The sequence below is a fragment of the Lactuca serriola genome, chromosome 6 (assembly GCF_051521515.1).
Source record: "Lactuca serriola cultivar US96UC23 chromosome 6, Lser_US96UC23_V15, whole genome shotgun sequence".
NCBI lineage: Eukaryota > Viridiplantae > Streptophyta > Magnoliopsida > Asterales > Asteraceae > Lactuca > Lactuca serriola.
Window position 1 is genome coordinate 188,285,708 of NC_136413.1, and position 15,761 is coordinate 188,301,468.

The 15,761-nt window shown below is 39.5% G+C and overlaps 1 protein-coding gene across 1 annotated transcript; it reads left to right on the top strand.

Annotated features, from left to right (window-relative positions):
• The first annotated feature begins 5,737 nt into the window (after positions 1 to 5,737).
• LOC145057588 (RING-H2 finger protein ATL58-like) lies at positions 5,738 to 7,146 on the top strand. Its single transcript, XM_079005454.1, has 3 exons — positions 5,738 to 6,107; positions 6,294 to 6,382; positions 6,691 to 7,146. The coding sequence occupies exons 1-3, from the start codon at positions 5,859 to 5,861 to the stop codon at positions 6,971 to 6,973; spliced, it is 621 nt and encodes a 206-aa protein (XP_078861580.1). The 5' UTR covers positions 5,738 to 5,858; the 3' UTR covers positions 6,974 to 7,146.
• The last annotated feature ends 8,615 nt before the right edge of the window (positions 7,147 to 15,761 follow it).

The window sequence follows — 15,761 nt, forward strand, 5'->3', positions numbered from 1 at the left end:
GGATGTATACGTAGAGATGATATATAATCAAGGTTCTACAGGTTTAGAATTGACGATTCCACTTTAACTTCTTTCTCCTCGATAGGATGTGAGCTTAAAGAAGAATCAATTATTCGACTACCTTTTCAATCTTAAGTATATATAACTCGTATACACGAGATTATAATCGTTAAACCATGTATGAATTTCTAATATGAACTTCAGGACGGAGACTGCCTAAGACTACGAATGATCGGGCTACCATACAAATAAACTTAGAAGCGCAACACATGCCCCTTTCTGTCGATTGGTACTAAAGAGGCAGATAGAACAAAAATACCCATCCTTTTTCCTTAATTCGGGAATAATCATACTTTCTTTTAGATCTTCATGACATCTAATCCACTTCCAAGATTTTTACATCATAACCAGTATGAATTGGTTGCGTTCTCATGCAAGAGGAAAGGTCACTGCCTATACCTCAAGACAACTTAAGACACAAGAAGTTAACTATACAACACATGATCTTGAGTCAGGAGCATCGGTAATTACTTCGAAGATCTGGAGACACTACTTGTAGGGTACAAGATGTACTACTCTCACAGTCCACAAAAACATTCAACATACGTTCGACCAAGAAGGGTTATCATGCCAGTGAAGTCAAACGAAGGAAGCAAAGTCGTATCCCGATAGTGAAAGGTTCGCTGGAATGCCAAGCGAGGAACCGAGTTCAATTAAGAACATGAGGAGCAAATAAAACTTCTATCCGTTGCACGAACTCTAATTTCGGGACGAAATTCCCTCTAACGGGGGGATGATATAACCACCCGTCATTTCAGGTCTTTGAAATTCGAGTCTTGTAACCTCTTTGAAAAGGTAATTAGAATATCATCGAAAAATGAAGTATTCAAAGGCTCTATTTGGAGTACGCTATGTAATAGATATCGTCTTAAGGTTTCCAAGCATATAAAGAACACTAAAATCCGAGTTATAACGAAGAAGTTATGACCATTCTAAGTTTTTCCGACAAAAACCGGCAATACAAAGTTACGTAAAAACTCGAATCGGAGATCGAGCGACTTTTGGCCGGAATGACCTAAACTAGAATCGAAGGTTTCGTCAATGGAATTTCAGCGGTAAAAAGTCTGGCAAAAACCGACGTCAGATAAAGAAGTTATGAATTTTTGAAGAAATTCCTTAATCACGTCATTTTAATAAATAAATAATAAAAATAATTTCATAATTTGCGTAACGGAATCTAAATGAAAGGTGTAGATCTTAGTCTCACCTACGCGTGGATATAAAAAATGTCGAAAACGGAGTTCGTATGAAGGAGATATGAATTTTAGAAGTTTATTTAAAATAAAAATAAAAATAAATAAAAACTCTTGATAATATCCGAAGAGGAGTCAGCGGATAGGACCGGAGTACGCCCTGCGTACCCTCGTATGCCCCGCGTACTCAAATCAAGGGCTCCGAACTGTCCACGTCGCTCCGATGTTTCTTCCAAGGATGCGGTAAGCAGTGACGTCTCGTACGTCCCGCGTACGCGAGGCTTCCAGGCCCTATAAAAGGGGTGCGAGGGTGCTGGCCAAAATTGCTAATTTCTTTCCTTTCTCACGCCGAAGCTCTGCGTTTCAACCCTCGGAGTCATCCCAAAGGCCCGGTTTTCATATCCAAGGTGGGGAGAAAGTTTTACACTCCCGAGATTCCCGAGAATCCCGAGAAAAATCCGTTTCCCGAGACGAAACTCTGCCCGGTTTTCTGCTCGCTTTCTTTAAACCTTCAAGTGAGTTCATACCCCTGCAAACACCCTTTAAATACGTTTTTAAATGCTTTTTATACTCTTTTAGGGGGGGGAATACAAGTAAACACACGGCTAAAATCGTGTGAAACATCGATCTTTTGATATACTTTTCATACTGTTGTTTTAACTATCTTATGAAGTTATTATGATGCAAAACACCTCACAACACAGCTTTACCCTCTTGGGATACAATATGTTTATAAATAGAAATATGTTTTATTTATACGTTTACATACAAATACATCATATCAAGGGTAACATTCTTTACTAAATCATTTTATGCATTCAAAGAACTTATGATTTATGCTTTGTCAAACATTGTGAAAAAGGATAAACTTTGCATACAAACTACTACTTTAATACAGACTTAGTTGAGAATCCGTGAGACGTGTACATCTTCCAACACTGCCTTTTTGAGGAAAGTTATCGCTACAAGTCCTATCTATAACCAGAGTCTCCCGTTCGGAGAACGTGTCAAATGTGTATAGATCTATACGGGAAGTCATGATCCTGCGCCCTGACTGTTAGCTACAGTCCGTCTTTTGGGGTGACAGTTGTCATAACGCTACGACGCCTGAAGAACGTCGTTACAAGCATATTATGTTTAGTATGGTTATAAAACTCATCGGATATACAATTATTATGGTATTATGCTTTTATGAACGAATAGCTATTAAAACTATTCTTCATCTAACAAGTGCGATCTTCGTATAGCTTTACTATGTAAAACTATGACACAACTTACAAGCACGTCGGTTGCTTGCGATTTTCGGTCTTGGAGACTGCCAGTTATGTCAGGAAAATAAGGGTTTTTCCTGTATACAAACCAAACAACTAATAGGAAAATAAGGGATTTTCTTGGTGCAACCATTTACAACTTATAACACGAACATTCATATGCATTTCATACTTTCATAAGAAAATAAGGGTTTTTCTTGGAAAACACAACAATTCATATCTCAACCATTAGGGAAAATATGAGATTTTTCTGGATCTAATACATTCATTTTCAACACAACAAATCATAACTCTTTACATTTGAAACACTGCGTTTTCTGGAAAACATACACGAACTTTCGAATGGAGTACATTTTCTCAAAACACTACTCATGAACTCACCAACTTAAATGTTGACACTTTTTCTTTGAAATAACTTGTATTCTCAGGGAACCGCTAAGCAGATTTGGAAATCAACTTTTGGAGATTAACGTGCTGACGTTAATTACTTCTTTTGAAAGATGTTTATGTATTTAACTTTTGAACATGTAACGGATACAATTATGTAAACATTTTGGAAACTTTAATATATATGGTGGTGTGTACTTTCCTTTCTATGAACTGTTATGATACTGAATATGACGTCCTCCGCCCCCGAACGTTTCCGCCGTTTTGGTTTGGGGGTGTGACAAGTTTGCAGTTGAGAGTTTACGGCCGCAAACATTATGGAACTTGACGAGTCACTCAAGTAACTCGGCGAGTTGACGAGTTATGCAAGGAACTCGACAAGTGGCTGGTTGTACTCGACGAGTTGAGGTCAACATGGACTGTTGACCTTAACCAAGGTTGACTATGAGGGAATTTATGGGGTGGTGTTAAGCTAATCACTTGATGATTATAGGCAGTTGAGAAGGAGCAGCGTGAGACATATTTAAATTCAGCTTACCAGTTCAGCATTCCAGAGGTGAGGCTTCTCACCATACCGATGGGTCTAAGGCACCAAGGCCGGCCCATTTTGTACTAGTTGGTATACTCGTTGTGTAGAGGTGTGTGGCATGATTTTGTTGTAATTTGCGGTAGAGATAGATTTTATGGTTATGGTAGAGATAACTTTATAGCTAACGGTAGAGATAGCCTTTATAGCCTTTATGGCTATGGTAGAGATAGCTTTATAGCTAATGGTAGAGATAGCCTTTATGGCTAATGGTAGAGATAGCTTTATAACTAAGATGTTATGTGATATTTGGTAGAGGTAGTCTTTATAGCCATTATGATATGTGCTATGTGACTTGTGTGTGGGATATGCTCTGGGGAACTCACTAAGCGTTAGCTTACAGTTTGTGGATTTATTTCAGGTACATTGGAGCCCAAGGGCAAGGGCAAATCTTGATGGCGCGGTGTGCACTCTCTCGGGCATTTTGTGGGACACTCTGATGTTTGGAATAAAAGTTGCATTTGAATTATGTTTTGAAAACAATTATAATTGGACTTCTTGATATTGGAAATGTGTTTGATTATATGGAAATTTTCTTTGTAAAAAAAATTGGGTGGTTACAGAGTTCATCTCGTCTGAGATTACGTGCAGTATCCTTGATTAGACTCTTGTGATCTTTGGCTCCGTCAAGGAGGGTATTCTAGAGATTCTTGATGAGAGATTGAGCGCCTTCTGTGCTGTGATTGTGGCATTGATCGGGACACACTCTCTGACCTTCAGGGAGTTTTGGGCATGTGGAGCGCCAGGCTATCATGGGGCCACAAACCACATTACGAGCAGTAGGTGGTTGGAAGATGTTGCCAACGTGTTTCGTACCGGTCGTTGTCCCGAGGGGGACGAGGTCAGACTAGCATCCTGCCTCCTGAAGGACAGGGCTCGCGATTAGTAGGAGGAGGTAGGGCATGTTGTAAGAGGTGATGCTATTGATTCGATTAATGGCAACTATCCCCCTTTCAGATTAATGACACATTCACACCATTATTTATCCCTTCTCCGTGGAATTCGCTGGAGCACCACTTCATCTTCTTTTTAAGCTTAAGCACTAATTTCATCATTTTCAACATAATTTGATATCTCATCATTCTCAGCATTGGCATTATTTGGAACACGGTTACCTTCGCTCACATATTCAACACTGGTATATCCTTATCATAATGAGTAAACATTGTTGGTGATCCACCATTAGTTACAGAACAAACTTCCTTTCAAATGATGAAGATCCCATTAAACAACATCATGATCTTGTTCTTAGAAAGTCATCTTCATGTAAAGATTTGAACAAATTGTTGGTGTTCTGAAACCAACAAAAATAAAGCCTTCCTAGTTGAATCAGCTTCTGGTGATTGTGGACTGCTTCTTCAGCTAGACCAGAGGGTAGATGAGTCAAGCGACAAAGATAAATAGGTTGCTGGCATAGATCATTTCAAGGTCATGAATAACACTGAATTTTTCAGTCTAACACACTCTTTTAAAAAATGTAGACGTATAATATATATTACCGAATCCATTCTCTTATGTATCATAATCATTTACTAAAGGAAGAGCCATTAGTCGGTTTTCACATACCTGTTCTAACCAATCATGTAAAGTGAATCAAGAAAAGGCATGGCGGCATGAGGAGAAAGCTGAAGCGTGTAAAAAAGGGTAAATTGTTGTTGCAAAATTATTCTCTCATTGTTTTGCAAAGGTTCATCGGCGGTTTCGTTGGGGTTCTCCTACGAAAGAAGAAGAAACAATGGTAGCAGATGGCAAGGGAGGCGGCAGATAATTTGGACATTAGCAACCACAAAATATGAAGAAGTGAAGAAGGAAGAATTGAAGAAGGAATGTCGTGTTTCATTTGGAAATAAAATCAAGGGAATTTTTTTAATTCTCTAAATTAAAATGAGGGTATTATTGTCAATATCTTAAGTTTTCTGTGGATGGAGAAAAAGTCTTGATGGCAAAATTAGCTCCTTTTAGTAAATTTAGAATTTAAGAGCAGAGCGTAAAATCCCATTATAGATTTTGTTTAAGATAGATTTTTAGTGATATTGAGTTTTTGAGTTGGAAGATCTTAAAATCTTTAAAGATCACGATTGAGATTTTAACAAGTGTGACTAAAATTAACTATATTTCACCCTAAAAATTAGGGTATTTTTAAGATTTTAAACAAGAATTGACTTTTATTATTATTATTATTATTATTATTATTATTTTTGTAATAGAAGAAAGTAAATGTATATGTTAGGCAAGTGATTTCTACGGTAGCCAAAAGTTATGTTAGGCCTGGTGCAGCACAAGCTCTGTCTGTTGTTCTAAAATGGCAGCATCGATCAAGTGAGAATGCCTTCAAGTTTCTGTAAATCCAACTGATTTGAAATGGCTGGTTCTGCGGACGAATCATCATCACCATCAGGCGACCCAGAAGGCTGCAGTAGTTGTTGGAATTGGAGGAGGGCATTATCAGCTGAAGTAAAGCTGTTCCGAGGATTTGCGTTTGCTTTTACCCTCGTCTTCACGTTACTCCTCTTCTTGTCCTTCTATCTCTTCTATCTTCGCCTCCGCCGTCTTCGCCGCCGTTCACCGCATTGGTCGGAACCCTCATCTGTCAACAATGCGGTATCCACGGTATCAATTTCTTCTTGCTACTGATTGATCTCGATTTATCTAGGTTTCGGAAATCGCATCATATCATCGAGAGTATTTATGATTTCATACAAATCTATCGTTTTACTTACGTTTTCTGATGCAGATTCCTTTTCTAAACCTGCGAATATCTTTGGATTGATCTCGTTTATTTCCAATTACGAGCAGGAGCAAGCTGATTTGGGGCTGAAGAAAGAACTGAGAGAGATGTTACCTATTATTGTGTTCAAGGAGAGCTTTTCTGTAACTGATACCCTGTGAGTCTCGTGCTTCTTTATTTTCATTATATATAGCAGATCTTTAGATGATGCATTACATGATTACAATCTCACTACTAAGATTTGAAGAAATTGGGATTCTTTTATCAGAAAAAACAATCTAACCATGTAATCCGTCTTTTCCTAAAATAGATAACTGGAATTCAGGTAATTTTTGTATCAAATCTAAGACACAACTCGTTTAGATTCAATTCAAAACCATCATTTCTTATCTTCTTGCTATCTATATCTTATCCATTTCACATTTGGCATATTGCTTTAAAAGTTGGTTGACATTAAATTTGCAGATGTTCTGTATGCCTTGGGGACTACCAAGCAGATGATAGGCTGCAACAGATACCAGTTTGCAAGCATGTATTTCATGTGGAATGCATTGATCACTGGCTTTCAACTCACACCACATGTCCTCTCTGTCGTCTCTCTCTTCTTGCTTCTTCTCCACCTGTTGCAGAAACAACTAATGATACTTCATCCACCACAGCAGAAAACAGTAGTGATGCAGATGCATCTCTTCAGATTGATAATTGTGGCCAGTCTTCAGCAGATGTGGAGCTTATTACTACACAATAGTTAACAAGGCACGAAAATCTCTATTTATATTCATATAGAATAGCTGTCTTTGGATAATATGTAGTTAGATTATTGGGCTTACAGTATGTAATAACTCATTCCATATGGATACAAAAATGAAGAGTTCAAGTGGGGAAGTTTATATAAGATAGAAACCCATTCATGGACAGAAAGTGAGAGTTGTGATTGTGAGTTTCTTATAAGCCTTAAGTCAGGGGTTACCTACAACTAACAACATGGCCACACTGTGCAACATTTTCTTTTCTTCAAGATTAGCTTAGCATTTTAACGACATTATTTGCTTATAATGGGTATGTTTGGCAATGAGCTTTTGAGATTTTTAAGTTAAAAAAATTGAATTAAAGAAAAATTTCTTTTGGGAATATGAACTGAGCTTAAAGCTTTTATATTAAAAAAAAAAAAAGGCTTCTAGTTACTACTTCAAGTAGCTTTTGAGATTTTTTATGTACTTTTACACATTTATAAAACTTACAATTACTTTTGCCAAACATTTCTAAATAAATAAAAGTTATAGCTTCCGCTTACTAGCTATCAACTATTTTGCCAAACATGTGCAATGTCTAAACTCAACGGAAATATGCAAAAAGATAAACATATGGGTGTTACAAATACTACATCCACGGAGAAGAATGTTGTAAATCTGACCATATAACCACTAGGCAGACCAAGTATGGTCCCCGCTCTTTCGAGAGCGGGTGGGGGAGTCAAGGGGGAGCTGCCTCTTGCAGGGTCGGGGGTAGTGGTAGCGCTCCAAGAAATTTTTTTCGTGGGCTAGTTTCTATATTAGATTAGCCTTTAGATCTCGTCATGGGTCAGTTTTTGATTGATTCGACAAGCTTGGCCTTATTGACAATATTAGTTTAACTTACTAGTATATATATCACATGAATTCGTGTAACCTCATGTATCGTACCATGCCTTTTACGATAGAAATAATAAAACTCTCATTTTCACTGAGGACGTAGCTGATCATCCTGATTGTGTGAACCATGTAAATTGATTGTATCTTTGTTTTCGTTTTGCATTATCACCTTGTTTGAGAAATCGTTGAATCATTTGTTGAAGTGCTTAAATCATAACAAAGGCAAATATTAACTTTACATTTATACATAACATAAATTTAAGTCTTCTAGTCATAAGTCTTATCCTCTCTAAAAGCACATCCAAAAGTGTGCTCGATTTCTTAATATAAAATATTAATGCGAGAGGGATACAAGGGTCTAATACAACTGCATTATTCCAACTTGTTTAAAAAAACAGAACATAAGAGGAAATATATACTAGAAAACTAGGGTTGATAACCACTTAACTGGACGTTGCCTTCCTTATTGATGAAATAAAAACTTGTAATCACATGTAATGATAATGTTGTTGACATATACAATCACGATGGCAACATGTATGTCACTCGAGTGTTTAGTAAACATTGTGTGATATGTTTGTCCCTAGTAAATCAATAACTTTTAACTACTGTCAGTCGAACCACCGAACCACCGTTCACTGTCGGGCCACCGCCGTTTTATCCGGCACTAACTTCATCGAAGAAGAAAAAAGAGAGCGATCCTTCGTAAATCGATACACTGGTGCTGCCCATTTCGCCACAATTCTTCGCCTTCTTTGTTGGATTCGCCGGATCTATTAGTTGCATGTACCAGATCTGTTCATCTCCTTCATCGGATCAACTCTTCGCCTCCAATCGATCTGTATCACCGCCGTTGTATGGCCTTTGTAAAGACAAAGATGATGTCGCCGCCACCATTTATCCGATGAAACCCTAGTGTCGTCGCCATTTTCTCATCTTCGACCTCTGTTACCAAAACCCTCATTCGTTTATGTGTATGAGAGAAACAGGGAGGGGTGAAGGATATTCCTACAACCATCGGTGTTGAACCTCTTTCAAAACCTTCCGATCTGGAAAAGCATCAGATCTGAAAAGTCGTCGTCACTGATAGAGGTGGTGTCTACGTGGTCTAATGAACTAAAGATCTGCAATTAAGGAATCGAAGTTGTGGTTTTTCTTGATGAAAACTGAAGTGGAGGTGGGACAAAGAGGAGAGGCTGGAGACTCTGGTGAGAGAGTGGTGACTCTTGTAAGAGGTAAGAGGGTAACTGATAATATTTTTCGGCAACTTTATGTTCTTGTAAATTGGAAATATATAAAAAAACGAGAGAGAGAGAGAGAGAGAGAGAGAGAGAGGTAGAGAGGGGGTGTGAGGGATGGGATGGTTTCCAGTGGTTGGTTCCGGCGGTGGTGTTTTCGGTGAAACACTATAGAGAGAGCATTTCATCCCGATCCAGGAGAGTATCTTTGCAGAGAAGTTAGCCGAGATTTATGTTCGGGAAGTGGTGGCACGTCATGGGGTGCCAGTATCAGTGTTTTCATACCGGGATGTTCGCTTTACTTCTAGATTTAGGAAGCGGTTTCATAACGAGATGGGTACTCGTCTCCATTTCAGTACGACATTATCATCCGCAGACCGATGACCAGAGTGAGCGGACTATTCAGACTCTCGAGGATATGCTGTGAGTGTACGTGTTTGATTTTGGTGGGAGTTGGGATACGTATCTTTCGTTAGCAAATTTTTCATATAACAACAATTATCACGCCAACATTGATCGACCTCCTTTTGAGATGCTCTACGGGAGGAAGTGCATGACCCCGATTTGTTGGGGCGAAGACGGTCAGCGAGTCATAGGGAATACCAAGGTGGTGCTCAAGACCACTGAGCTGATTCAGTAGGTTCGGAGCAGGCTTCAGACAGCTCAGAGTCGACAGAAGAGCTATGCCGACAGACGCCGGTCAGACTTGGAGTTCCAGTTGGAAGATATGGTTCTCCTAAAGATGTCACATTGGAAATGTGTCACCGGTTTAGGAAGCGGGGAAAGTTGGGCCCCAGGTATATTGGTCCCTTCAGGGTTTTGGCTCAGGTGGGCCGGGTAGCTTATCGTCTTGATCTTCCAGCCAAGCTCAGTCAGATTCATAACACGTTTTATGTCTCTCAGCTGCGGGAGTGTTTAGTGGATGATTCCACAGTTGTACCTTGGAGGATATTCAGGTGGATGACCGCCTAAATTACATTGAGAGACCAGTGACAATTTTAGATTGGAAGACGAAGACCTTGAGGAACAAGGTTGTGGACTGGTAAAGGTGCAGTGGCTGCACCGCAAGGGGTCTGAGTGGACGTGGGAGCCTAAGGAGGAGATGATGGAGTATTATCCCGAGTTCTTCGAGACAACGGACTTCGAGGACGAAGTTTGATCCAAGTGGGGAAGAATCGTAACGCCCGATGGTTCCAAGGTATTATTTCATTATTTATATAATTGTTTAATTATGCAATTTGTGTGGGCTTAGTGGAATTGGGCCTTATTTGAGTGGGCTTGCTGAGGTCGTACATTGGGCGTAAGCCTGATATACGTTGGGCGTAACGGTCCATTATGGAATGCGGAGGCATTTCACGTACGCTTAGCGTACGAAGAGGTACGCGCATCATACGTGGTCAGGACCAAAAACCCTAACTTTTAGGGTTCCAGCCATATATAATGTCATTAAGTCGCATGGGTTAGCCCCTTATCAGCCTCTCTTGTCCAGAAACCCTAAAATCGACCCCTTTATCATCTTGGTGTGTTCTTGACCTTATGGAGTGCATTTTTGGTAGTTTGGTGCCTTGGAAAGAAGAAGAAAAAGTTGGTGAAGGAGAGGTGTTGGAGTTAAGCTTGAAGATCCGGGTTATCTTCATCATTTGGCACTCATTTGAGGTATAAAGCTCGGAACTTGCCTTGTTAATGCTTAGGTCTTCTTTGTTTGAGTTTTTGGGTCTTTTTGGTTCTATAGATGAGATCTTGTGAGTTATTGTCATTTCTGGAGCTTAGAGTTGCTACTCTTGGTGTTTATTTGGTCATTGAGTCATAAAGTTGCAATCTTAGAGGCTTTGAATAATCCATGCATGAGTTTGGATTCCTTTTATGGAAGTAGTGTTTGATATTTCGAGATTTGGTTCATTTGGGGCATGCAAAGCCACCAAGTTTACGACTTTATGGTTTAAGACACTTCACATGACTTAGATTTGGGATTAGAACCCTAGGTCGTAAGGATTTAAGTGCTTTTTCGGTTTATGGCTTAATGGGTGAGTACACTGAGTGTACAAGCCAGTACGCACATCGTACAAGCCATGCAGCCTGTACACTTAGCGTACGGTTGAGTACGCCCAACGTACTCAATGGATTTGGGCTTTGCGTCTTTTGGGCCTCGGATGGGCTACTTTCTTGGACTTTGTGTCTTGGGCGTTAGTGGACCATCTGGAATCGAATCTTTGGGCTAAGGAAGCATTATTGGGCCTTAGGCTAAGGCCCATGTAAAGAGATTGGGCCCAATTGGAAATTGGGCCATATGTTGGGCTTTAATGGATTGTTTAACTTTTGGGCTATTGGATTATGATTTAGGGTTTCATTCTTGGACCAATTTATGTTAGGAGTAAAATAGTATTTTTACCCCCATGCAATGTAACGACCCAAAAATCAAGGGTATAAATTTCATTTTTAATATAACTAAAACATTGATACCATTTAATTCAAACATTTCAAATCATAGTTAAGTAAATCATTTATCAGAGTTTATCCCAAAATCATTCATTACGGAAGTCATAGGTGTGTGCACTGCGATCAATCCAAGCTCTTCTTTTCCAAATCGATGATACCTAAAACCAAAACTGTAAACCGTAAGCATGAAGCTTAGTGAGTTCCCCAGAGCATACCCCACACACAATCCACATAACACATATCATATCAGCTATAAAAGCTATCTCTACCACATACACCATATCAATCACATAAACCATGCATATAAACATATAAGGATGTCGTGGGCTCGTCCCCAGGGTCTTACTCCAGGATGTCATGGACTCCCCACATGGTCTTACACTTAAGTGCCATGGGCTCTCCCATGGTCTTTAATAGGAAAGTCGTGGGCTCTCCACATGGTCTTACATCCAGGCGCCATGGGCTCTCCCATGGTTTTCCATGCAAGTATCACAAAGACAACTAGCATACCACCTATACATGCATATTAGACATACCAATAGTGAACCTACAATAAACACTACAACATAATAGGAAAGCCATGGGCTCTCCACATGGTCTTACATCCAAGTGCCATGGGCTCTCCCATGGCCTTTCATGAAAGCATACCACAAATACCATTAGCATACTTCCTAGCATATAACCAACTATCATGCCACATAATACAACTTCAGCTAGTGTACCATATATCATAAGATGGGCCGACCTTGGTGCCTTAGACCCATTGGTATGGTGATGAGACTCACCTCGCACAACATAAGCTTCCCGCATGATTTCCTTAGTTGTTGCCCCGCCAACTTCCCGAGCTGTCACTACCAAGCAATATACCCAATTAGCAATTGGGTCTCATACCATAATCCTTAATCCATGCATGGGGTAAAATGACCATTCTACCCCTAGCCCAGTATGATCCAAAACTAAGGCCTAAACCCAAAACAAAAGCCCCACACTATAATGTCCATAAAACCATCAATGGAAAATTGGGCCCAAACCTTTCTAATGGACCTTATACTAAAGCCTAATATTCTCCTTAGTCAATAATCCTGACCCCAATTGGCCCACGAAAGCCCACAACAACCTAATCCAAGAATTGGCCCAAACCGAGGCCCACAAATGTGAAGTCCATTTCTATATTGGCCCACAAGGCCCAATAGGCCCAACTATTACAATATTGGCCCAAGATACATTCAGACCCAACAATCTGCAAATCCAGGCTCAAAACCATTAGGGCCCAAAGGTCTGAAGTCCACTAAGGGCCAAGTCCTCCTAGGAGCGTACGCCGAGCGTATCTCTTTTGTATGCTTAGCGTACTGGGCAAATAGAATGTACACGCAGCGTACTACATAGTACGCCCAGTGTACAAACAACTCATGCCCAAAATCCATTAAGTGCTTAATACTTGATCCCACCAGTCCAAATCACAGATCTGAGCTATACTTAACATCTAAACCTATAAAGTCACTGACTTTGTGACTTTGCATGCCCCAAACAAACCCAAACTCCAAAAATGGCATTCTACTTCCATAAAAATGGTCTTAACTCTTGCATGAACCCATTAAGACCTTCAAGATTGCAACTTTCTGTCTTAGGGGCTCAATTAACACCAAGGGTGGCAACCCCAAGTCTAAGAATCGAATTTGAGCCATAAAGCTTCATCCTTGGGACCAAAAAGGAACTAAAACCCAAAGATGGTAGATCTAAGAGATGAATGATCAAGTTCAAAGCTTTATACCTTCATCAAGTTGAGAATGAGTCCTAAAAGCCAGATCCATAAGCTCCTCTTTGATTCCTATCTTTGCATCAAACTCCATCTTCTTGAAAATGGATCAAATACCCCAAAAGTGGACTCCATAAAAGCTCAAAATGCCCCCATGGATGATATATGACGATTTCTAGGGTTTAGAGGGGTGGAGGCTGAAGGTATTAGGGTTAGGTTATGAGATAAGAAGCTTAAATAGGGTCCAAGACCCTAAAATAGGGTTCTGATCCGACTTGTGTATGCCCAACGTAATTCTGGTACGCCCAGCGTACTCCGAAGAACATTCGCGACCATCCTGTTCAATAAGCCCAACGTACTTCCTTCTTCACTAGTACGTCCCGCGTACTCTTTGTGTACGCCTCATGTACTCGGCTAAGCCTGAAAACCACGAAACTTCTGAAGGCCATAACTTCTTCGTTATAAGCCCGATTCCGACGATCCTTATATCCACGGAAAGGTGACGAGAAGCTCTACACTTCTATCAACTCATACCTTCCTTAAGACCTTCCGAACAAAAGTCCATTTTCCACAAAAGCCCGAACGACCATTTTACCGAAATACCCCTAGACTCCAAAACACGAACCGAACACCTGGATTACTTCTAATACATCACCCGCACCCAAATGGGCCTAAATCTTCCCCTTTTCAAAAGTCCTAATTCTTATGATGAACGATCTTCAGGCTACATCCTCAGACTAAGAATCGATTCGGAACAGGATGCTACATGCAAGGATTTTTGGTTAATGTTGTAGATCCCAAATGTTAATTAGTTGTTTTTGGGAATTGATAGCTCGGGGAGCTGTAAGACCAGCAGTCAGGGATCATTCGTTTCATTCAGCTTTTCGAGGTGAGTTTTCCTCACTAGGTTTAGCGGGTCTAAGGCACCAAGGCCGACCCTTGATGATTATGTTGTTATACTTGTTGTCTGTGTGATACTTATATGTGTTTGTACATGTTTGCTTATTTGGGCGGGGCTTGTATTGTGAGTGTGGTCGGGGCCCGTATCTCTTTGGATGGGGCCCGTATGTGATATGTTTGGTATGTGGTATCTTGGGGAAGTCATTAAGCTTTGTGCTTACAGATTTTAGTTTGTGTTTCAGGTACTTCCGGTTCCAAGGGGAAGTGCTCGAGTTGACTGCACCGCACACACCATGGGGATTCTGCATTTGATATTTACTATGATTTTGATAACACATGATACATTGATTTTGTTGGGTTGTATGGATGATATTTGAAAAATACTATTTTATCTATTATAAAAATGAAATTTTTGGAACCATATTTCTGGATGTTACACATCCTTTTTTTTAGCACCGACGATACTACTCACTCTTCAAAATCACTTTGAAAAAAATATTTTTAATGTAATTTGAACAATTTATATGTATTTGTGAATTATGATTGTGCTTTTGTCATACTTTGAAACTTTATTTACGTTTGAACTAGTTTAAGTGATGTAATATTTAGTTTATTTATTTATTTTTTGATTTTAAATGAATTAACTCAAGTTTAATCAATTTATGTAGTAGGTTGGGTCGGGAACTACATAAACAGGTCAACCCGGTTGATGAGTAGGGGTGAGCATGGGCCGGGTTGGGTTGGTTTTAGGGTAAACCAAACCTAACCCATGTATTTCGGTTTCTGGGTTTTAGAACCCGTCGAGTTGGGTTTTTGGTCGGTTTTGGTTTTTGGGTTCTTGGGTCGGTTTCATCGGTTTTTGGGTTCAACCCATGGATTGATGAGTTTTGGGTTAAACCTGTGGGTTTTGGGTTGTAACCTATTTTCAGCAAATCTTTATAACTTAAAAATGAAACAAATTTAGCAACCTAGATTAAAGAAACTAAAAAAAAGAGTAAATTACTGAAATCGTCCCTGTGGTTTGGTCAAAATTGCACGTTTGGTCCCTAACTTTTTTTTTTGCACTCGGATCGTCCCTATGGTTTGATTTTGTTGTATTTTTCGTCCTTGTGGTTTGATTTTATTGCATTTTTCGTCCCTTACATACATAAAGTTAGGGACCAAACATGCAATTTTTACCAAACCATAGGGACGAAAAACGCAACAAAATCAAACCACAGGGACGATCCGGGTGCAAAAAAAAAGTTAGGGACCAAACATGCAATTTTGACCAAACCACAGGGACGATTTCAGTAAATTACTAAAAAAACCATTTCAACCCCAACACAACATCAAAAGTATATTGCTAAAGTTTACAACAACCAAGTTTAACAAGTTTTTAGAAACAAAAACAAGTAGCAAACAACCAGATAATAATCTCGGTTTCACTAAAACAACACCACAAGCCATATATTTGGTATAATTTAGTACCAAAATCCATTTGACGTATATTACCTTTGACATAGAAAGTCAAATTATAACATATTATTAAAAAACTTGTAATTATATCGAGTTGGGTTGGTTTCAAACCCAATT

Excerpts from the sequence above, each read along its gene's own strand:
- LOC145057588 (XM_079005454.1), top strand. The coding sequence starts at position 5,859 with ATGGCTGGTTCTGCGGACGAATCATCATCACCATCAGGCGACCCAGAA. Across the intron at positions 6,108-6,293 it reads TCAACAATGCGGTATCCACG|GAGCAAGCTGATTTGGGGCT; the intron begins GTATCAATTTCT and ends AATTACGAGCAG. Across the intron at positions 6,383-6,690 it reads TTTTCTGTAACTGATACCCT|ATGTTCTGTATGCCTTGGGG; the intron begins GTGAGTCTCGTG and ends TTAAATTTGCAG.